Source organism: Pristiophorus japonicus, chromosome 16, assembly GCF_044704955.1.
Source record: "Pristiophorus japonicus isolate sPriJap1 chromosome 16, sPriJap1.hap1, whole genome shotgun sequence".
Lineage (NCBI taxonomy): Eukaryota > Metazoa > Chordata > Chondrichthyes > Pristiophoridae > Pristiophorus > Pristiophorus japonicus.
Window position 1 is genome coordinate 52,554,081 of NC_091992.1, and position 23,840 is coordinate 52,577,920.

Consider the following 23,840-nt stretch of genomic DNA (forward strand, 5'->3'; position numbering starts at 1 on the left):
CACTCTGAGGTTTTCGGTTTAAAAAAAACTTTGTATACTTTTAAACCCGGCATTTAGGAGCGTTCAAATGATTGACACCCACACAGCCTGCACAGATTCGGGGGCGAGCAGCTACTGCACATGTGTGCACACTCTAGCGTGCATGTGCAGAGGTCGCGGCACTGTTTCCAGCGCCGAGTCCTGGCTCCGCCCCTTGTGCTACGCCACGCCGAGGGCCTTCATCGTTCCAGCTGCGGGGAGAATTGCAAGGTAAGTTTTAGGCTTGGTTTTTGTTCTAAAAAGTCGGCGCAGCTCACAGAGGTGCGCCATCCTAAGCATGGGGTAAACTTGGGCCCAATATGATCATGGCTGATCATGCAACTTCAGTACCCCACTCCTGCCTTCTCTCCATACCCCCTGATCCCTTTAGCCGTAAGGGCCACATCTAACTCCCTTTTGAATATATCCAAAGAACTGGCCTCAACAATTTTCTGTGGCAGAGAATTCCATAGATTCACAATTCTCTGGGTGAAAAAGTTTCTCTTCATCTCGGTCCTATATGGCTTACACCTTATCCTTAGACTGTGACCCCTGGTTCTGGACTTCCCCAACATCGGGGATGTTCTTCCTGCATCTAACCTGTCCAATTCCATCAGAATTTTATATGCTTCTATGAGATCCCCTCTCATTCTTCTAAATTCCAGTGAATATAAACCTAGTCGATCCAGTCTTTCTTCATATGTCAGTCCTGCCATCCCGGGAATCAGTCTGGTGAACATTCGCAGCATTCCCTCAATAGCAAGAATGTCCTTCCTCAGATTAGATACAGATCAGCAATGATCTAACTGAATGACAGAACAAGTTCGAGTGGCTGAATGGCCTATGCCTGCTCCTATGTACTGAGGACATTTCGCGATACCAAATTCTGGGATTAGAATCTCTACAAGAACCTGTTGCTGAGGACTTATTGACATTGGATTTTATGGTTGTCCATTTAAAAAATTCCCCACATAAGGCAATCAAGCAAGTTCCAGGAGACCATATTATCTGTGACGAGGCAAACTTAACTGTCTCCTCCCTTCTTAAAGCACTGGATATAGAATGTACAGCGCAGAAATAGGCTATTTTCTCAACTGGTCTATGTCGGTGTCTATGCTCCACATGAACCTCTTCTCACTCTGATTACTGTATTTTATAGTCTCTTGAACACTCTTAGTTCAACTTAACTCTATTTATTTGAGAGATTTCAGACAGCCATGTGGAGCTTTAAGGCATTCCTTCACAGACCCTCTGTCTCAATACAGCTCCCTATACCTCCTAGCTAGAGGATGCTATACATTATATCGATACCTCCTAGTTAGAAGGCGCGATACATTTTCTCGTCACAATTACCTCTTCTCACCATGCCCCCAGATCTCTCGATTCCCTTCTCCCTGTGTATGTGGTTGTACCTATACTTACTACACATCAAGGGGGAAGATTTTAATATCTTCCGCCCAGTGGAAATAGGGCAGTAGCGGAGTTAAAATGTATTTACCGTCAAGTTCCCGCTTCCACTGCCATTTTCCCCGAGGCATTCCATGGGATGGCCGAGGCGCCTGCCTGAATCAGGTGGGAGCCTCATTTATGGATACAAATCGGGGTCCAGTAACTGGCATTTTAACTGCCTTCTGTGCAGAGCATGAGCCGTGGACACTAGACTCAGCAAAACCTGGCAGTACAGCAGAAGGTAAGTGCTAAAATGATCTTTGTGGGGCCAGGAGAAGCAGGAATAGAATCATAGAATCATCAAAAAATTACGACACAGAAGCAGGCCATCGGCCCATTGTGTCCGTGCCGGTTGAAAAAGAGCTACCCAGCCTAATCCCATCTTCCAGCACTGGTCCGTAGCCCTGTAGGTTACGGCTCTTTAAGTGCACATCCAAGTATCTTTTTAAATATGATGAGGGTTTCTGCCCCTACTAGAATAATGAGAACTGCAGCCACCCCCCCATGGGTCCCCCCTCTCCAACCTACTTCTCCCTGGCTCAGGTGGCCTCCAAGCCACCGGATATTGCCCGGACCCGGCTCCAGCGAAGACCGGAGCAACGTCTGCGTGATGAGACCCAGGCCTCGAAATGGACCAGGCCTCCCGCTGGTGCAATTGGGCGGCCGCTGGTCAGACGCACGATAATTAAAATCTACACCCACGTCCCGAGAGGCTTCGAAAATAAAATAACTCACCATTTTTGGTGTGACTCACTGGCTGCAATTTCGCCACCCGTGATGAGTTGGGTGCATCCGGCATCTGTGTCGTGTGTGAAAGCCGTTCTTGACTCCATCCCGCTTTCAGTACCCAATCTTCCCTCGATGGGGCTTGTTAAACCCGCCCTGCGAGGTTCCCGGCCAATTAACAGGAAGCCGGGCTGATGAAGTCATCTGATGACACATCATCAGCCAGTTTCCTTAAAGGGGCCATGCCCCACATTGATTTTCCAGTTCTGTTGTCATTCTTCTGCAGCATCGAGGTGCTGCAAACACTGACAAACACTGCACAGAGGTGCACGGCTGCACCCAGGCTCTCCCATCACTCCCTCCAGATGCTTATGGGGGGAGTCACAGCATGCAGGGAGGTCTTCTTCCCTTCCAATGGGTGGAAGAGACCTCCCCAGGACACCAGCACAGCCTGGTTGCACATTGTACAGGAGGACACAAGCAGGGTGTCATCAGGAGGACCAGGCTGCAGTGGCGCAAACCTTTCAATGATCTCAGTAGATCACGAAATGTTACTACAAAGCCACACTCAACCTCATCCTGCTGTACATCTCATCACATCCCCATCACTCTGCCTCCCCTACCCTACTCCTGCACATCCTTACTCACACCAACTTACCGTTCACCTCCACCCATCCCTCTCTCTCTATCTACATTATCACTTCCACATCTCAGTCGCCACCCCTCACACTCACCGTCATCCTTGTCCAATCATCCCAACTAACAACACACAAGGGTAGGTATTTGGGTCCATTAGCCAATGTTCATGTACAGTTCATGTTGATGTGTTGTCAAACATTGAAATCTTTATTTTCAGCACTTTGCGTTCTTGGACAGATTTGTGCGCACCTTTGGAAGTGGCTTAGTGATTTGTAGTGAATGGTGAGATATAAGGGTACCCTCCACAATGGTGATGAATGTGAAAAGAATGGCCTGGGCAATGCAGGGATGTTTTATGGTGCTGGCATGGGGTGGTGCTAACCTGGCGCATCATCTGGCAGCCAGCGTGTACAGCATCAAGTGAAGTAAGTGTGGCTATGTTGGGGCCATTCCTGGCCTCCCGGGCAGCAATGTGGACGGGTGCTAATGCCCTGTGTCCTGTGCAGCTTCAGTTGATTGCAGAGAAGGTTGGTGTTGTTGGTGGTGATGCTGGTGTTGGGGCTGATGGTGGTGGGATTCTGAGGACCAAGGTGAGATTTTGTCAAGGGCACCAATGCTGCTAGAATGGATGGCAGGTGAGGTTCAGATGACAGAAGTGGTCTGTCAATGGTGAGAGAGGTTGCTCCAAGGAGGTAACAGTGAATAAAGAGTTCACTGCAAATACTTCCAACCTGCATACAGCTCAAAAGTTTCTTCAAAATCCTAAAGGCTTCATCTGCTGACATTGGAAAGTGAACATCTGTGAAATGGTAGCTTTTACATCACTTCTGCAGCTGCCAACTTGCCAAAGCAATGGAGAGTCACTGAGAACCCGACTCCACTTACCTGGTGTGTTCCCCGAGGGACGGAAAACCCATCAAAAAGTTGGTCAAATTGTAAGTGTCTGCTTTTAATCCTCTTAAGTCGCATTCAACTACCTGTTAGCGACCTTAATTAACTCGCCCGCCACTTACTGTCGGGTCTGTGATCCGCACGCAGTCCTGACAGGTCAGAAACTCACACGGAGGCGGGATTGGAGTGGGATCCCGACCTGCTGTCAATCATGGCCGTTTTGACAGCGGGCCCGCCTCCAAACCTGCACTCGGGCTAGGACGGTTCCGGACACTGAATGAAAGGAAAGAGAAGCTCCACCCTATTCCCATCACTGGGTTTTCTGGCAATCTTGCTATTTTCTTCCTATTTCAGTCTCATTATTCACAAAGTGGCCTGATTCCAACAGCTATTCAGAGGTTTGTTGCGTTCTCTTGGGTGCACACTGTCAGCATCCATTTGGCAGCCGAGATAAATCACTGTGTGCACGTGCGTCTGTGAGAGTTTCTCTGTGTGGTGTGTCTAGCTATACACTTTTGTGTCACTGTGTGTTTCCCAGATTTGTACGGTTTATCACATTATATCAGAGTGCCTTACAGTAAGGCACTGCCGTATCTCAGTGGGTAGCACTCTCGCCTCTGAGTTAAAAACTTGTGGGTTCAATTCCCGCTCCAATCTAGGCTGACACTCCGGTGAGGGAGCGCTGCACTGTTAGAGGTGCCGTCTTTCAGATGAAACATTAAACCGAGGCTCCGTCTGCTCTCTCAGATCGACGCAGAATATCCCATCGCAGTATTCAAAGAAGAGCAGGGAAGTAATCCCCGGTGTCCTGGCCAATATTTATCCCTCAACCAACATCACTAAAACAGATTATCTGGTCAAAGGCACATTGCTGTTTGTGGGAGCTTGCTGTGCGTCAATTGGCTGCCGCGTTTCCTAAATTACAATGGTGACTACTCTTCAAAATTACTCCATTGGCTATAAAATGCTTTGGGACGTTCTGAGGTTGTGAAGGGCGCTATAGAAATGCAAGTAAATTGCAGTAAAGAAGGCAAGAAGTTGTTCAGAGAAGATGACTTACTCAGTCTCACTCCTTCGTGTCTTATCAGGGAGCAGCAGGAACCAACCTTCTTTCTGCTGAATCACCAGGAGCTTGTTAATGTTGAACGCCACCTGCAGAGTAGAAGAAACAATAGACCATGAAACCCCAGTTGCAGTCCTCAGTGATTCTTAAGCTACAGTTCTTCCATTTGGGCCATCCAGAAGGACTGTGCAGGTCTGCACCTTCCTATGTCCCGAAGTGACAGGGCAAATCCCACCATGGCCGTTTGAGAAATGGAATTCAGATTAAAACATCTGGAAACTGACCCTGAAGTTGCCAGATTGTCGTAAAAATCCAACTGGTTCGCTAATGTCCTGTGGCTATCCTTACCCAGTTTGGCCTATATGTGACACATTAACGTAGTTGACCATTAACTGCCCTAGCAAGTGTAAGGGGTTCTGGGGAGTGTTGTGCCTTGGGTGTCTCTCTCTGGACTTCTGCCCTCACAGCTTATGCCTGGCCTGTGAGGTACCCTGAGTGCTGCAAGAGCACTCCTGGAGAGACTGTGTCCACAGCTTATGAAGGGGGTTTTGAGACTCGTGCGTCCCCACAGCTTATGACTAGCCTGTGAGGCACCTGTGAGTGTCAAACACTCCTAACCCCTTTCTTCTCTAGCCTGTGACACACAGTTGAGCATTTTCGAGGCGCTCCTGGCTTCCCTTACACTGTTCTGACCCAAGACTCATGATCAGGAGATGAAATGAGGCGATTCCAAGAGGAACTTTAAGCTTCCAATTTATTTGACAAGGTGTATCTCAACAAACAGCAATACACCAACAAAACAATCCCCCTAAATCCCACTAAACGGACACAACGAAAATTTTTACACAAGTTTAACAGCAGTGCAATGCCCAACCTCCCACCTGAGTTGGGAGCTCTGGGGACCAGAGATTATACTCACCACAGCCTTTACAGTCTTTCCAGGTCAAAACGTGGTTTCGGGGTTCTCTTTTTGCTATCTTCAGGATCTTGAAGTTACTTTTTCGGCTGTGATTTTCTTGGAAACTTGGTTGTTGTTGCGGTGGATCTACCTGAGTCCAGCTCTCAGGAGAAGATCCTTGTGGAAAAAGAAAAGGTCCAGTCTCCAGTAGCGAAAGGAGGCTGAACTGATGCCGTCTCGGGATGGTGGTTTGCTTCTTCTGTCTTAGGTGTCTTCGGACACTGGTCTTCCTTCTGTGTCGAAAGGCTGACTGCTTGCTGGAACACGAGAACGGAACAACTTGGCGGGGCAGAAACCACTTCTTATATCCAGTTATCCAGCCAGACTTTCATGCTGAAATAAATCCTTCCCATTGGTGGGCTTGTGATTTTTGAAAAATGCAGCAGTGTTGGATTTCGCGGGGGTTTTTCCACTGGCCATCCCTGATGTTAACCTAATCAAGGGTTGAGTAGGTGTTAATTGGGTTGGCAGGGTGTGGGCTTCCTGTAGCCATTGTGTAGGCCCTCAGTTTGTTTTGGGTTCCCTAGTTTTCTTAAGGCCTGCATAAGGCCCTCCATAGTGTAAACATGGGGGAGACAATAGCCCGGTATCGGTGATGAGTCAGTCCCGATTTTCCGAGCATGGGCACTCCCATTGGCTTGGAGTCCCTTGCTTCGGGCTGACTCTGTCCCACCATTGGCCCTCCGGTGTCCTCCCCCGTCCAATCACTGCCCAGCCAAGGCCACACCGTCGCGGTTTCAATCCACATCTAGTTCTGGGTTCCCTGTTCCTTCCAGGACACTGGCCTGCTGCAGCACAGACAGATCCCACAGCTCTTTTCCATCTGGGTAAAATGAGGGTTTTTCGTCCTCCCCTACACAAGCCACTGGGATGTAAGGTAAACTCGGGATGGGCAATAAATGCTGGCCTTGCCAGCGACGCCCACATCCCAAGAATGAAGAAAAATACATGTCTTTTTACTGCAGAGACTCTCATCTCTCGCTGTCACTTTGAAGATATACTCAATACAAACGCAGCTATTGTCCGCATTTGTTTTACTTCACAGACTCGGACAGGATCATAAACCAATTTCCGCCCACTGTAAAGTAGAACAAATTGGAAAGATTTTTTAATGTGAAAAATATATTAGAAAATATTTTTTAAGACTAGCAGTAAGCGATTTCAGTAATCTAATCATGGGATTGAGTTACTATAATATTTATGAACTTTGCCTGGCCCTCTCGATTACAAAACAGCCTGTAGTCACACCCAGGTACACACTATTCTATCAACCATTAAGGTTCACGTTGTAAGTTCTACCAATCACACCATTATGAGTCACCAGACGCTAAGTTTATGAGCGATTGATAGCATTCAATTATCTCCGACAGTTAAATGCTGATGAAGGGTCACATCCAAACTGTTAATCTATTTACCTTCCTCAGACACTGACGAGTCTGCTGTGTATCTCTATCATTTTGTTTCAGGTTTCCAGAATTTGTGGGTTTCATTTTACCGAGCTTTGCATTATCTTTGTACAATATAACTATTGCTCTAGACCTCAATTCAGATGCTATCTGGATAATTTAATTACCACAGTGACTACATTTCAAAAGTGCTTCATTGAATGTAAAGCACTTTGGAAGGTATTGAGGTTTCGAAAGGCGCTGTATAAATAAATGGCAGTCTTTTTTTTCCTTTTATATATTCTCCCAGTTCAAAGGGATTGAAAATGAAGATTCTTTTCCCAAATTAAAGGGTAAATCCTGGCACGGAGTCTCGATCGGCAGGACCACGGGTTGCAGATAGGCCCCTTACAGTTAGTGGGCCAATGCTGGGGCCCCCACTCCCAACTAACGATGCTCTGCTCCAGAGGTGCAACATCACTGAATTTACCCTAAGCAGCCGCCTTCAAACAACAAAAAAACATTTTATTTGAAATCCTCCTTCATTTATTTCTCTCTCCTTCCATTCATTTTGTTCCTTCATTCTATCTTCGTCTCCTTTTTCCTCTCTTAGGATAACCTCAGGGTTGCTACAATCCCAATGGGGAGAGCCACATTCAGAGTGCATAGGTCAGGCTGCAGTCCTGATTCTCCTACCTGTATTCCCTCCAGGCACGGCTCCTCACCTAGAGCACAAGAGTTATAAGTGTAGCCTTATATTCCTTTCACTCTCACTGGTTCCTGTGCTCCCTGCTCCCCTGCCCCCCCACCCCACCTCTGACCCCCACCCCACCCCTGACCCCCACCCACCTCCGACCCCCACCCCACCCCCGACCCACACTTATTTTGTCTTTATAGCTTGATTTCTTGACTGTTAATACAGTGCAATAAGGTCAAATACTCAATGGAACATGATGATCCACTGATATTGGGGCCCCGGGAAGGTCTAAGGCAATTTCTGTGGAAGCAATAACATTTGGAAGAAGGGAGATGTGATAACGACTGAATGTACTAATTTATTTTTGTGATTTAAACAACTTTTTCCTCAGTAGATAAAGCTCATAATACAGAAATTATAATTGATGGGCCGAATAGGTTATTGCCATTCCGCTGGTCCTTAAAGCACTTTTTCACTAGAGGAGTACAGCTAGATATGGAGATACCGTTCTTCCTTGGTTGACCTCCCAAAATGTAAATGAGCTGAGGTTTGGGGAACCAACAGGATCATAGACCTAGAGGAACCCGTCATTGGGTTAAAGACATAAGAACATAAGAATTAGGAGCAGGAGTAGGCCATTCGGCCCCTTGAGCCTGCTCCGCCATTCAATAAGATCATGGCTGATCTTCTACCCAACTCCACTTTCCTGCACTATCCCCATATCCCTTGATTCCCTTAATATCAAAAAAAATCTACTGATCTCTGACTTGAATATACTCAACGACTGAGCCTCCACAGCCTTCTGGGGTAGATAATTCCAAAGATTCACCACCCTCTGAGTGAAGACGTTTCTCCTCATCTCAGTCCTAAATGGCCGACCCCTTATTCTGAGACTATGACCCCTGGTCCTCGACTCCTCAACCAGGGGAAACATCCTCCCTGCATCTACCCTGTCAAGTCCTGTAAGAATGTTTCCAACAACAAGATGATGGCTGTTTGAAGTCAAGGGGGGGAGCCGATCTTGGTGTTTGAACTCTGGGTGGCTGAGTTCCACAGCAGAGCCCAGCATGTCTCTAGAGGCCAGCTCCTGACACGCATGGAGGTCATTTTCCCTAAAACAGGGAACCAGAAGTCAATTGAAAAGCTCAAGAGTAAAAGCATCTTTATTGTTATTTCTGTCTTTACTTAAGCCGGACCCATTATTTATGTCTTGCAGTCAATTAATATTCAAGCGTCAGCCATGGCTCAGGTGGGCAGAGGAAACGTTTCAAGGACACCCTGAAAGCCTCCCTGATAAAATGCAATATCCCTACCGATACCTGGGAGTCCCTGGCCAAAGACCACCCTAAGTGGAGGAAGAGCATCTGGGAGGGCGCTGTGCACCTCGAGTCTCGTCGCGGAGAGCATGCAGAAAGCAAGCGCAGGCAGCGGAAGGGGTGTGCAGCAAACCAAACTCCCCACCCACTCTTTCCTCCAATAACTATCTGTCCCACCTGTGACAGAGACTGTAATTCCCGTATTGGACTGTTCAGTCACCTAAGAACTCACGTTTAGAGTGGAAGCAAGTCTTCCTCAATTTCGAGGGACTGCCTATGATAGTAGCACTCTCACTTCGGAGTCAGAAGATTGTGGGTTCAAGCCCTAATCCGGTGATTTGAGCACAAAATCCAGGCTGATGCTCCAGGGTGCTGCACTTTCAGATGAGACATTAAACTTAGGCCCCATCTGCTCTCTCAGGTGGACATAAAAGATCCCATGGCACTATTTTGAAGAAGAGCAGGGAGTCTTGGCCAACATTTATCCTTCAACCAACATCGCTAAAACAGATTATCTGGTCATTGTCTCATTGCTATTTGCAGGACATTACAGTGTACATATTGGCTGCAAAAACAACAGTAATCGATTAACTGTGAAGCACTTTGGTTATCCTGTGGATGTGAAACATGTTATATAAATGCAAGTTTTTTCTTAAGTGTGAAACGGTACTGGGCTAGCTGCACTATCGTTAATAACAACCGAAAGCTGCAAGCCAGGTATTGCTTGAGGTGCTGCCTACCTTTCCGAGGAAGTCATTTTTGCTGACCAGGTCCCAGTCCCACACCTCCACGTGCAATGTGTTCTCTGTCGCTGTGTCATCCAGGACAAATTCAAATACCTCATTCCACCGGGGGTAACAGGACTTTTTCACAACCTACATCAAGAAAACGCAGTGTGAGGAGCTTCCATTGGATCTTAACAACACCCATAAAATGTGGATGTTTCCATCCGCTGTGGCTGATCCACGTGTTAAAAGTGCTGAATGGCAGCAAGGTAGACAAGCAACAATGTCACATCAAGCTGATATTCACTACAATATGCTACTCGATGCTGCTCTCTCAATCACTAACAAAAGGGCACGGTAGGTGTGTCAGGGGTCATTTCTGCGAGATAGTGTGGAGCCTTCTAGATGCGAGCACAGATCAGAGACAACACTATAAGGCTGCCAACCTGATTTTCTGACCTGTGCCTATCTTTAGTGAGACTTCGTGCCACAATGGAGTCTTCTGAAATTTGCCCAGTGGATTAGGTGCGTGGAAACCGGATTTCAATGCAGCCCAGACTGATAAAAATCTACGCTGTCTGCTAAGCCTAATGGTCCGGTGTGAAATGAGTTTGCAGATCTCCAACCTGGTTACTAATGGCTAGGAATCCACAGAGTACAGAACTACTCAATTAGCAGACGCACAAAGATGGCTGGTGTGTGGGAAGTGGAAATATTCCTCCTGTTTTAATGGGTAATGTTCTACAGAGAACATGAAGTCACAGTAAGGGGGCAAAGCCAACATTGGCAAAGTGATTCATCTCTCTGGTACTTCACCTCGATGGAAGTAAAAGCTCACCCAAAATATAAAGATTTAAATGTGAGGAAAAAACAGCTTGCCCCAGAAAGACTGGCGTTGGCATGTTAATTGCCATAGCTTGCCCCACAGTGAATGATGTTAGCATTGTTTATAATGGAAGAAAGACAGCACCAATGGGAGCCGTCCGCACAGCCTAATCAGCTGATATACCAGGTCCACCACAACCAAACCAAGCCTGGATGAACCATTCATGTGAAAGACCCAACAGTCTACACGTAGGATCACATGGATCACAAAAGGAGCTCACTGTGATGGCCCCAGAATCCTCCCTCAGTCCTTGAATAATATTCCATTCGGTGCTATATTGCAATGCACATGAATACAAGTCTCATTGTGCAGTTAACAGTCTGAAAGTAGCTCTGCAGCAGCCACCTCGTGAGTAACATGTATACTCAGCTGAAATATGTTGCAGCTGCAGATTTCAAATCTTTCCCTATTGGCAGGGTAGGGGGTACCTGCAATATTAACACTATCCTGGGGGCTTCCTGAGAGACAGCAGAAGTTAGCAAGCAGCTGATGCTCACGGCAAGTTGGATGATGCATTGTACTGCGCAATGCATAAAGTATTATTCTGCTGCTAATTAGTATGTCCCTTTGTTGTGGTCCAATTGTGGTATAGACACATCCTTAGGTCAAGTAGAGGCTAATTGCTCTTAGGTAGATCCCGAGGTCAATAGGAGGGTATATTCTGTTGCTGAGGAAGTTGGCAGGGTCATGTAAATTCCAAGCTCCTTCTCACGGTCAGAAGAAACCAGCAAGAAATGAACGGCTTTCGTTTCTATACTTATCCTCACCCTTCCCCCAAGTGCGCCACTGAAATTTACATGCAACAAATTGCGACACTAGTGGTTGGGGCTGAGGTGCAGTTTATAGATCTTTGGCATTTTAGATAAGTACCTGAAGGGAAAAAAAAAATGCAGATCTATGGGGAAAGGGCGGGGGAGTGGGACTAGCTAAAGTGCTCTTGCAGAGAGCCGGCATGGCTCACCGAGCTGAATGGCCTCCTTCTGTGCTGTAACCATTCTATGATTCTATGATTGGTTTATTCTGAGTTGGAGGTTAGGGTACAGCAGTGGGTCAGGGTTCAGAGCATAGCCTCAGGAGTTAGGTGGAGGCTGAGAGTGGGGGGAGTGGGCGTAGTGGGGGGGGGGGGAAATGCGGGCGTAATGGGGGGGGGCAGGGAGTGAGGGAAGTGAGGGGAGTGGGCATAGTATGGGGGGGCAGGGAGTGGGGTGGGAGAGGAGCAAGGTACAGAGTTTTAGAATTAAGACCACAATACCTCAAGCAAACCAGGACTTTACCGGTTTAATTTCACTGGGAAAATGCTGAACTGTCATGGCCAATGTTCTGGGAATATTTCATTCCTGGATCTGATTTACAATCAGAAAAGTTGGAACACATCCGCAAAATCAGGATGTGTCTCTAAAAGCACCCAAATGCTTTTTTTGATTGGCAGCAGGACTGGTTAGTCAGAGAGCAAATTACAGCTTCCTTTTCACAATCCCCATGTTCCCTGCCTCGTCCTGTGTTGGAATGAGGAGAAGGTGGCTGCCTTTAGCTGCATTCTGGGAGTTGTACTGTATTACAGAGATATGCACATTGAGCACAGTGCATTTTGGGAACTGGTGCTCCCGGGGATTCTGGTACACTTCGGGAGTCAGCTACTTGGTTGAACGTCTTTACTCAGAAACCTGGGTGGATGCAACAAACCTCAAGGCACACATTTGTAATACAGGGACAGAGCTCCAAGTAACAATGTTCATCTGGAAATTTCAGGAAAAAACAGCTGTTTCGGTAAGCTTGATAGTATTATTGTGAAATATTTAGGGGGGGAAATTTCCCTGTGGTTCCGCCCCGCCAGGTGCTCTGACCCGTTGTTGGTCATGTGACGACCCCCAACTCCTTTTCCACCCGGCGGGTGCCCCCGACAGCTTTGCGTGGTGGGAAGCTGCCAGTGGCCGGGCGCGCGTACGCCCTTAAAGGGGAGGGCGCATCGCCACGGCCGTCATTTTGTTTTAATTGTTGGCCGATGCCTGAAGTGTTGAAAAAATTGTGGGTTTTTTTCATTTTCTTTGAACACTTTTGTTTATCAGTTATGAAAATATTGGAGATGGGGACAAAATGTGTGATTGAACGGGGCGGTTGGAGGCAGTTGGTCATGTGACAAAGCCTCCAGGAATATGTTCAGTCAGAGTTGGCAACCCTAATTCCTGCTAGATTTGGACCCACTAAATCTTCCAGTCGGGCCTGGTCCAAGTATGTGAAGCCCCAGTCTGAAGTAGGCGGGAGCCTCAGTTGTGTATGTAAGAGGGGCGGGGAAGGGGAACGCCATTATCCGAACTCCAAGCGTACTGGATACTGAAGCCCCAGTACGACCATGGAAACCTAAACCCAGTGGGAAGGACTCCTGAAGCAGTCCGGCAGGCCGATTTTAAATGTACGTATGTTCGGTCTTTCACAGGCCCGTCTTGTCAGTCTTTCTATTTCAGCCTGTATACGCCTTTGTGCCCATTGCTGTTTTTTTATTTATTTGCATTAGAATGATACCGAGGCACAAACAGTTAAATTATGAGGACAGTTTGTATAAACTTGGCTTGTATTCCCTGGAGTATCGAAGATTGAGGGGTCATCTGATCCGATCGAGGTGTTTAAAATGTTAAAAGGATTCAACAGGGTGGGGGGGGGGAGAATCAAGAATGGAGGGGCATCATAAAATTAGAGCTTGGCCATTTAGGAGGGAAATCAGGAAGTATTTTTTCCACACAATGTTTAATAAATCTGGAATTCTCTCCTTCAAAAGGCTATGGATGCTGGGGACATTTGGAGCTTTCAAGACTTAGATAGGTCGATTTTTGTTCGGTAAGGGTATAGAGGGATAGGGAGCTAAGGGTATAAAGAGATAGGGAGCTGAGGGTATAAAGGGATAGGGAGCTGAGGTGGGTAAATAGGAGTTGGGGTACAGAGCCATGATCTAATTGAATAGCAGAACAGGTTCAAGGGGCTGAATGGCCTCCTCCTAGCGCTATGTTCCTGCACAGCACCGTCTAAATTCAGCAGCCATCAAAGTGGAGATCAGGTGCTGAGCTGCACTGTTACTTGTTCAGCCTTTACCAAGGGCCTCCATTTTCTCCACCTCAGCCTGCCACTTCTTATTCCCCTGCTCCCTCAGCCTTATCAGAGATTGCTGATAGGTGTGGATGCATTTTTATGCTCTCCAGAAGATTGCTAAATTCCTTCAATTGTCCCCATCCCTTTAAATTTGACTTACACACAATGTTCCACTCCTGCCAGTGGTGTGACCCGAGTTTGCCCCTGGAGTTGTGCATAATTATACAACTGAGGTTAGATCAGAGAATTGAATGCAATTGAAGGTTATTTTATCTAATTAATGAAACAAGTTTTAAACTCTTTTAATTACTGATAGAAATTGTTGAATCAATTGGGTCATTGTTCAGATGGAATCAATTAATGTGGCTGTATATTGGGAAAAGCACTTTGTAAATGAAAGGGAAGGAGTAGGGGGGGGGAAATTCACATTGTTTGCGCCTTCCGTTAGCGCCCATGGGGCGGTAACGACTTCTCGCCCGGGGCACGGGGCCACAACTACCTCCTGCAAAATTCCACGGTAGTTCCGGTAGCAGCCCGGGCTGCTGCGCCGCCGATGGCAACATCATCACCGCGCGCACAACCCGTCTTTGCCCCGGAGCGAAAATTCAATAGCTCCCTGTGAGGCCGCCGCGGGCCATTACCGCGCCAGCATCGCAGGTCGTAAACCGGGCCTCACTCCGCTCACGCGGGGCAGGGGGGAGACGCACACTTTCTTTCAACATGGGCAACATACCGATCACGGCTTTGTCTTGGCCGATTGGCAAAGTCCATGCCGCGATGTTGCAGCCCGGCACTCTGCCTTTAACGGAAGGGGCGGGCCCTGTTCTCCCATCAGTGCGGCAAGGTGCTCAACGTCGTGCTGGAAAATTCCCAAGGTTAGCGACTCAGTGAGGAGCATGTGACACTGCGTGACACTTCCTCTGGGGGGGGCGGTAACCCCAATTACGCGCCAGGCGCAGGAAGTCCCGCCTCACAGTGGTTCCCGCCCCCAGACAGGGCGCTCCTGAATTTCGGGCCCTAGATTTCTATACGATATCAACCAATGCCTCAAACTTAAAACTCTCATCCTCGTGCTTAAATCTATTCATGGCCTCGCCCCTCCCCATCTCCGTAACCATCTTCAGCCTGACAGCCTTCTGAGAACTCTCTGTTCTTCTGACTCGGGCCTCCTGTACATGCCCCAATACCTCTATCCCACCATTGGCGGCCGTGCCTTCAGCTATCCTAAGATGGGAAACTTGCAGAAGTGAAAGTCGGCGAAGATATGAGAGATAGTAGCTTTTAAAAATAAGTTTATGGAATATTGTATCCTTTAGTGCAGTGTGTTTAAATTAGACTGCTGGTTATGTAGGATATGAGAACATAAGAACATAAGAATTAGGAACAGGAGTAGGCCATCTAGCCCCTCGAGCCTGCTCCGCCATTCAACAAGATCATGGCTGATCTGGCCGTGGACTCAGCTCCACTTACCCGCCCGCTCCCCGTAACCCTTAATTCCCTTATTGGTTAAAAATCTATCTATCCGTGACTTGAATACATTCAATGAGCTAGCCTCAACTGTTTCCTTGGGCAAAGAATTCCACAGATTCACAACCCTCTGGGAAAAGAAATTCCTTCTCAACTCGGTTTTAAATTGGCTCCCCCGTATTTTGAGGCTGTGCCCCCTAGTTCTAGTCTCCCCGACCAGTGGAAACAACCTCTCTGCCTCTATCTTGTCTATCCCTTTCATTATTTTAAATGTTTCTATAAGATCACCCCTCATCCTTCTGAACTCCAACGAGTAAAGACCCAGTCTACTCAATCTATCATCATAAGGTAACCCCCTCATCTTCGGAATCAGCCTAGTGAATCGTCTCTGTAGCCCCTCCAAAGCCAGTATATCCTTCCTTAAGGTGACCAAAACTGCACGCAGTACTCCAGGTGCGGCCTCACCAATACCCTGTACAGTTGCAGCAAGACCTCCCTGCTTTTGTACTCCATCCCTCTCGCAATGAAGGCCAACATTCCATTCGCCTTCCTGATTACCTGCTGCACCTGCAAACTAACTTTTTGGGATTCATTCACAAGGACCGGGCGTGGAGGTCGTCCTCTCGGCTTACGCCGATGACGTGCTCCTCGCGGTAGAGGATCCCGCTGACCTGCGGAGGATGCGTGAGTGCCAGGAGATTTACTCGGCCGCGTCCTCCGCCAGGATCAACTGGGAGAAATGTTCCGGACTCCTGGTGGGTCAGTGGCGGGTGGACTCCCTGCCGGAGGAGCTCAGGCCTTTTGCCTGGAGCACGACCCATCTCCTCTATCTGGGAGTCTACCTTAGCCCCGACGAGGGAGCCTGGCCGGCGAACTGGAAGGAGCTGGAGGCCAAGGTCGCCGCTCGCCTAGGGCGCTGGACAGGACTGCTCCGAGTGCTGTCCTACAGGGGTCGAGCGCTAGTCATAAACCAGCTGGTGGCCGCAATGCTGTGGTACCGGCTGGTCACTTTGACCCCTCCCCCTGTGTTTGTCGCCAAGATACAGAAGAAGCTGGTGGACTTCTTCTGGAACAACAGGAAGCACTGGGTCTCTGCTGCGGTCTTGAGTCTCCCGCTTGAGGAGGGCGGTCAGTCGTTGGTGTGCGTCAGCGCCCAGCTCGCGACTTTCCGTCTTCAGACCCTGCAGAGGTACCTTTACGTCGAGCCCCCTCCTAGGTGGTGTGCTCTGGCGAGGTATTTCTTCCGCCAGCAGCGCGACCTCAATTATGACACGCAGCTCCTGTTTGTGAACTTGGGGGGTGTCAGGACCGCCCTCCGGGAGCTGCCTGTCTTTTACAGGGAACTCATCAGGGTCTGGAACAAAGTCTCCACCAAGCGCAGCTCTCCGCCGGCTGGAGTGGCGGCCGTCCTGCAGGAGCCGCTGCTCGGGAATCCGTACCTCCACGACCGAGGTTTTATGTGGCGGTCGGAAGAGAGGGCTGTGGCTGGTGAGGTGACCAGGGTCAGGGACCTGCTCGATGGTGGAGGAGCGGGCTGGATGGCGCCAGACACGCTGGCGCGGCGCCTAAATTCTGCCAACGTCCGCCACGCGGCCGATGCCATCGAGTCGCTAAAAACAGCTCTGGGCCCTGACTCTGTTAGGTGCATCGAGGAGGCTCAAGCACGTGGGGAGATCCCGTCCGAACTGACCCCCGTCCGGACGGAATTCCTCATCGGCGCCAAACCCCGGAACCTCCCTCGGGGGCCGGCGCCTCACAACTTGAGCCGCCTCGGGGAAATCCCCTCCGTGCCTTTCAGTTCCGCGCGGAGGGGTTTCCTGTACGGGCTGCTCCTGCACACTCTCAACTTTGCCATCCTCGCCGGCCGTCCGGACACGCCATGGCGTACCATCTTGCCGTCCGGAGGAGGCGGGGGTCCCGGATGGAGGGCACTCTACGCAGGGGTCCTCCCACTATTCATCGGGGACTTGGCCTGGAGGGTGGTGCACGGAGCAGTGCCGTGCAATAAATTTTTAAGCCGGTTCACGGACTCCCAGGCCGCCTGCAATTTCTGCGGTCTGGAGGAGTCCGTGTTCCATGTTTTTATTGAGTGCACAAGGTTGCAGCCCCTGTTCCATTATTTGAAGGGGCTGCTCCTGAAATTCTGGCTGCACTTCAGTCCCACTCTCCTGATCTTTGGGCACCCTGTGCGGAGGGGAGCGGGTAGGTCCAAAGGCCTCCTCGTAGGACTGCTCCTGGGCACGGCCAAGGGTGCCATCAGCCGGTCCAGGCAGCGGGCGGTCGAGGGGGTCGTTCAACCTGACTGCCTGCCTCTCTTCCGCTCTTACATCCGGTCCAGGGTGTCCTTGGAGATGGAGCACGCGGTGTCCACCAGTACGCTCGCGGCCTTCCGCGAGAGGTGGGCACCGGAGGGACTGGAGTGCATCATCACGCCCGGCAACCAAATTTTAATTTGATTTTACGTTTTAAAGTTTAATTTGTTTTAATTGCCGGTGCTTTTAGTGTCCCCTTCCCTTTTATAGGGGGCACCGGAAAAAATTTGATTTTAGCGCCCCAAAAAAAACCAAAAAAAAGAAAAAAAGGGGCCTTGTAAATGTCTGCTGTGTCATCCAGGGCGGGTGGCACGGTTTAATGTTTTATGTTTTACAGATAAACTCTAAAATAGTTTCATTCACAAGGACCCCCAGGTCCCTCTGCACCACAGCATGTTCTAATTTCTCCCCATTCAAATAATATTCCCTTTTACTGTTTTTTTTCCCAAGGTGGATGACCTCACACTTTCCGACATTGTATACCATCTGCCAAACCTTAGCCCATTCGCTTAACCTATCCAAATCTCTTTGCAGCCTCTCTGTGTCCTCTACACAACCCACTTTCCCACTAATCTTTGTGTCATCTGCAAATTTTGTTACACTACACTCTGTCCCCTCTTCCAGGTCATCTATGTATATTGTAAACAGTTGTGGTCCCAGCACCGATCCCTGTGGAACACCACTAACCACGGATTTCCAACCCGAAAAGGACCCATTTATCCCGCTCTGCTTTCTGTTCGCCAGCCAATTTTCTAACCATGCTAATACATTTCCTCTGACTCCGTGTACCTCTATCTTCTGCACTTGGAGTACAAAAGCAGGGAGGTCCTGCTGCAACTGTATAGGGTATTGGTAAGGCCGCACCTGGATGTTTCCCCTCGTGGGGGAACCTAGAACTAGGGGGCATAGTTTCAGAATAAGAGGTCGCCCATTTAAAATGGAAATGAGGAGGAATTGCTTCTCTCAGAGGGTCATAAATCTGTGAAATTCTCTGCCCCAGAGAGCTGTGGAGGCTGGGTCATTGAATATATTTCAGGTGGAAATAGACAGATTTTTGAATAATAAGGGAGTCAAGGATTATGGGAAGCGGGCGGGGAAGTGGAGTTGAGGCCAGGATCAGATCAGCCATGATCTTACTGAATGGCGGAGCAGGCTCGAGGAGCCAAATGGCCTACTCCTGCTCCTATTTCTTATGTTCTTGTGTTCTAACACCTTCAATAGGAGCTGTTCAATTCTGAATAGCGTTCCCATCACCATTAATGCAGCATTAGTGCAGAAGGAAGTGGCTGGACTCACAGAGCTCTCTTGGGTCTTCCCGTTGTATTGCACTCTCACAAACGGGTCCGAGGCTCCATTTAGATCTTTCCGAGCCAGGTCTCTGAAAAGAAAGAAAAAAAGACTTGCATTTATATAGCGCCTTTCATGACTTCAGGACATCGCCTAAGCGCTTCACAAGTTGCAGTGAACTGAGTGCCATTGCTAGGAGCCTGGGGGAAGGTGACAGGACCAGTGTTTTTTGGCAAGGGCTGGTGTCCAGTAAATGGAAGGGAAGCTCATAAAAATTATTTTTATTAAATGGTTTAAAAACTTTAAAAAAATTTTTTTTAGATGCTTTAAAACCATCATTGACTACAAGAGCACCATCTCGAAATGTCTTACTTTGTACAAGACACAAAATGAAGTGGGGACTGTAACTCTCTGGGGTTTGAAACATGTACCTGACTCAGGGAGGATTACTTGGGTATTCCGGTCGCAACACAAACACAATGGCAAGGTCCAAAGTCCTCGCAACACACTGAGAGCGCGAGGGATGAACAAAGATTGAATGTACATTTCTGTTATTCTGTTTCCTAATTTGCCCCCTGTGTGGAACATGCCTTTTGCAACTGTGGCACGGAGAAGTGAAAGGGGTTTGTTCAGAGGGCTGGAAAAAACAGAGAGTCGAATGATGCAACTTCTCCAAGTATTCCACCTCCTCCTGGTTTAAAAATAGCTCCATGTAGTGTGACGCAGTAACAGTCACGGAATTTCCACAGGGACATTTCCCAATGATTTGTTATAGGTGGCCCTTTACAACATGACTCATAATCAGCGCCTGATCCCAACTAGGCAGAGGTGGGCTGATGCATCTTTTCCCATTCGATCAAGTGGCTGAAATTGTGGCAGCCACACAGACCGTTCCTGGTACAATGCAACCCATATTTACCTTAGCATTCAGTTTCAGAAATTCAGATCACTAGTTCACATCGTGACCTATTAAACACAGCCTGTCTCAGCATCGTCTCTTTAATAGGTTTCTCCTCTGAGGCAACTAATGAAGCAACATGGAGCTGAAGACTTGACCAATACAGTGCAAGCTACTGCTGAAATGTATAACTTGTACGGTTCAAGGCTGTTTGAATAGTTGATTAACTTCGGTTCAAGGCTATTTGAATAGTTGATTAACTCCCGACATGACTGTTAGAGTTTGGAACAGTGAGCAGAGTCTGTTCTGAAACAATGGCCGCAACTTGCTGAAACAGTAACAGAGTGTGAACAACACACACTGTTATTCATGTGTAAATCAGCTAACACGTTCAAGGGAATAAGAGACATGCCGTGAGCTACCAATCTCCATAACTTGTTGGTCGATTTACAACGCTCCACTGTTTGCTTCGCACAAATGGCACCTCAACAGCATCAACAACTTGTATTTATATAGCGCCTTTAACGTAGTGAAATGTCCCGAGGCGCTTCACAGGAGTATTATGCGATAAAAATTTGACACCGAGCTGCATGCATAGAAATTAGCACAGGTGACTGTTGTGTATGTATAGTAAGTATACTCCCTGTACATTCAATGTACAGTTACATAAGACTACTGAATGTACCTTCACACTGTATATACTATGCTTGTACCACCAGAGGGTGCCACTGGTGGAGACCTACGGTCACCTGTACACGGCAGGTAACCAGGTATAAAAGGGAGCTCACCATGCTGTACCCTCACTCAGGAGCTGTAATAAATGGGTTAAGGTCACCACAGTTTAAGTACAATGCTTTACCTCGCGGAGTCATTACTAAAGTGCTTACAGACACGATAACTACCGATGAGATTACGAATTTCCACTCGAAAATGGCTAACCTTGGCACGTTTCAACAATTCGTCGATGGGGAAGATTGGGAGGCCTTTGTGGAAAGGCTCGAACACTTTTTCATTGCGAATGACCTGGCAGGAGACGACCTGACCTCACTGGCTGATAAACGCAGAGCTATCCAGCTCAGCAGTTGTGGGCCCACCGTCTATGGCCTCGTCAAGGACTTGCTAACCCCAGCTAAAACAACGACCAAAATATATGAGGAGCTCGCAACGCTGATACAGGAACAACTCAAACCTAAGCGGATGACTCATCTCCAGGACTCTAACCCGGCAAGTACTGTGAATTGACTGGTGCCTTTTAGAGGCAAGGCTGCTGCAAGCAGTCTCCCTCAGGGAAGGGAGAACAGAACCCCGAGTCCCACAACCTTGAGTCCGCCACATGGAGCCAATCAGCTAACCCCATGCTGGCGCTGTGGAGGAAATCACAGAGCCCACCAGTGCCGCTATAAAGACTATACATGCAAAGGCTGTAACACAAAGGGCCACCTCCGGCGATTGTGCACCAAGTCGATGTAAAGTTGGTCGATCATCCGGACTTCAGCGACGATGAAGAGAGAGTCCATGAGGCAGCTCAGCCCCACGATGAGGTGTACGGAGTGTTTACCTGCACCACCGAGAGTTCTCCGTTGAAAATGGAAGTCGAAATCAATGATGTTCCAATCACGATGGTGGTGGACATAGGGGCGAGCCAGTCGCACGACCTAAAATGATCCCGATCCAAAGAAAGCTGCTCACCTACACAAATGACACCATTCCAGTCGTTGGCAGTGTGGATGTCCAGACAGCACGATGCACAAGCTACCTTTGTGGATCATTGCTGGTGATGGTCCAACGTTGCCAGGAAGAAGATGGATGAAACAGATCCGTTGGAGCTGGGAAAACCTCTAGCCTCCGGCGATCGACGTCCTACGCGGCCCCAAGTTTGAATCCAGCACAACACCTGAAAATCCAACCGTCCTACTCGACTGTGTGGAGACGACACAGACCGCTCAACCCAACGGCAAGATGATCCAGCCGAAACGACCCGACCTCACCTTCCAGGCTTCAGTGGCAGAACTCCGGAGGAAGAAAATCGGTGCAGAAGGCTACTTCCCTGCTTCCATGGCAGAACCTGGGAAGAAATGATTCACCGCAGCCTACCTTGTGGAGAGAAAGAAGATGGCGCCCGCACCATGAGGTGAAGAGCCTGAAGTAAAGATGGCGACAGCCAGACCACGAGGAGCAGCGTTGATGGAGCAACACATGATGCCGATCAGCGAATCGGATTGGGGTAAAGATTGCAAGGCCCTCTTAAAGGAGACCGGCAACCCATCACAATTAAAGGGACAGTTCCACTCTTTATACAGCGATGCCGGTGATACATATGTAAGAGATGTAATTGACAAATGCAAGTATGTAAATGTAACTAACCGTGTTAAGTCGGATGATTGCGGTCGGAACTACTGAATTATGACAGTAAATGAAGTCATGATGTGCGATGCCAGGTTCTACATGTACGCTGACAAAACCAAGGACAACCTCCCGTCGGAAGTACCCAGGTCCAATGGGCTACCTGATCATGTAGCCTGCGCCTCCGGGACCAATGTGATGCCCCAGGAAGCATGGCCACACACAGAGGGAGCATACCAGCTGCAGGGCCAGCGATCAGCAGACGGCAAAGGCACCACCACCGGTACCCTGCCCCTGATAGGCTCTACCTCTCTGGCCACTAGGGCCAGTGCCGGGAGCAAGAGGCTAGCATCCTCCAGCTCTCCCAATGGGACCTGGGATGACCAGGCTCCTACTGTCGCTGAAGGGCAACAGGGAGACACTGCAGCCCTCAAAAGAGGACAGGGAGGCCACACACTTCTGTGGCTCTGCCCACCACTAAGCAATGGCAAAGGCCCTGAGACTTAGCCAGGTGAGCGATCCGAGCCCACCCAGCTGGCAGGGGGCGCAGCGTCACCATCAGACAACCTGGACACAGTCGGGTCACTCTGAAACTAGCGTCCTCACCCACCTGCACCTACACAACCCAGGGCAAGACTGTAATACCACGTATGTACCTTATCTGTAAAATGTACTTGTTCCACTACTGCAGAACCCAAACAGTGATGTAATTAATCCTATGTTTTTTTTGTTCTTTCTTTCTGTACATGTATGCACGTGTAGGTGTTGAGCCACATACATGGTCTATGTATGGGGGGGGTGGCGGTGGAATGGATGTATGTAGTCATGGACACACATGGATCACACACAGAACCCACTCAACCCCCACTGCAACCTCAAACCGTCCACTGCTGACCATTTCCCAATGTTGTGACAATAAGGACTTGGGGGTCAACAGGGAGAGAGCCAATCCAAAGCATAGACAAGGTGCAGGGGCTTTGGGCACTCAAGTCTAGGGCCAGAGCACACAATGCAAAGGCCAATGGCACAAGACTTAGGGGAGAATGATGTTGTGTATGTATAATAAGTATACTCCCTGTACACTCAATGTACAGTTACATAAGACTACTGGATGTACCTTCACACTGTATATACTATGCTTGTACCACCAGAGGGTGCAGCTGGTGGAGACCTAGGGGTCACCTGTACACGACAGGTAACCAGGTATAAAAGGGTGTTCACCATACTGTACCCTCACTCAGGAGTTGCAATAAATGGACTAAGGTCACCACAGTTCAAGTACAATACCTTGCCTCGTGGAGTCATTACTAGAGTGCTTACAGACACGATAGTGACCAAAAGCTTGGTCAAAGAGGTATGTTTTAAGGAGCGTCTAGAAAGAGGAAAGAGAGGTAGCGAGGCAGAGAGGTTTAGGCAGGAAGTTCCAGAGCTTGGGGCCTAGGTTGTTAATCTGTGGAATTCGCTGCCTCAGAGAGCTGTGGAAGCTGGGTCATTGAATAAATTTAAGACAGAAATAGACAGTTTTTTAAACGATAAGGGGTTATGGGGAGCTGGTGGGGAAGTGGAGGTGAGTCCATGATCGGATCAGCCATGATCTTATTAAATGGTGGAGCAGGCTCGAGGGGCTGTATGGCCTACTCCTGCTCCTATTTCTTATGTTCTTATGTTCTTATCAGTTAATACTGACTAATTCACTCAC

General features: G+C 48.6%; 1 protein-coding gene across 2 annotated transcripts in view; it reads right to left on the bottom strand.

Moving 5' to 3' along the window:
* The window catches only part of rasa4 (RAS p21 protein activator 4), a 286,693-nt gene that overhangs the window by 94,175 nt on the left and 168,678 nt on the right, over positions 1-23,840 (bottom strand). For both annotated transcript variants that reach the window (XM_070857323.1, XM_070857322.1), the window contains exons 6-8: positions 18,910-18,991; positions 9,883-10,017; positions 4,784-4,875 (exon numbers count right to left, since the gene is read on the bottom strand). In XM_070857323.1, coding sequence (XP_070713424.1) covers positions 4,784-4,875; positions 9,883-10,017; positions 18,910-18,991 — 309 coding nt within the window. The remainder of the gene's footprint in view (positions 1-4,783; positions 4,876-9,882; positions 10,018-18,909; positions 18,992-23,840) is intronic.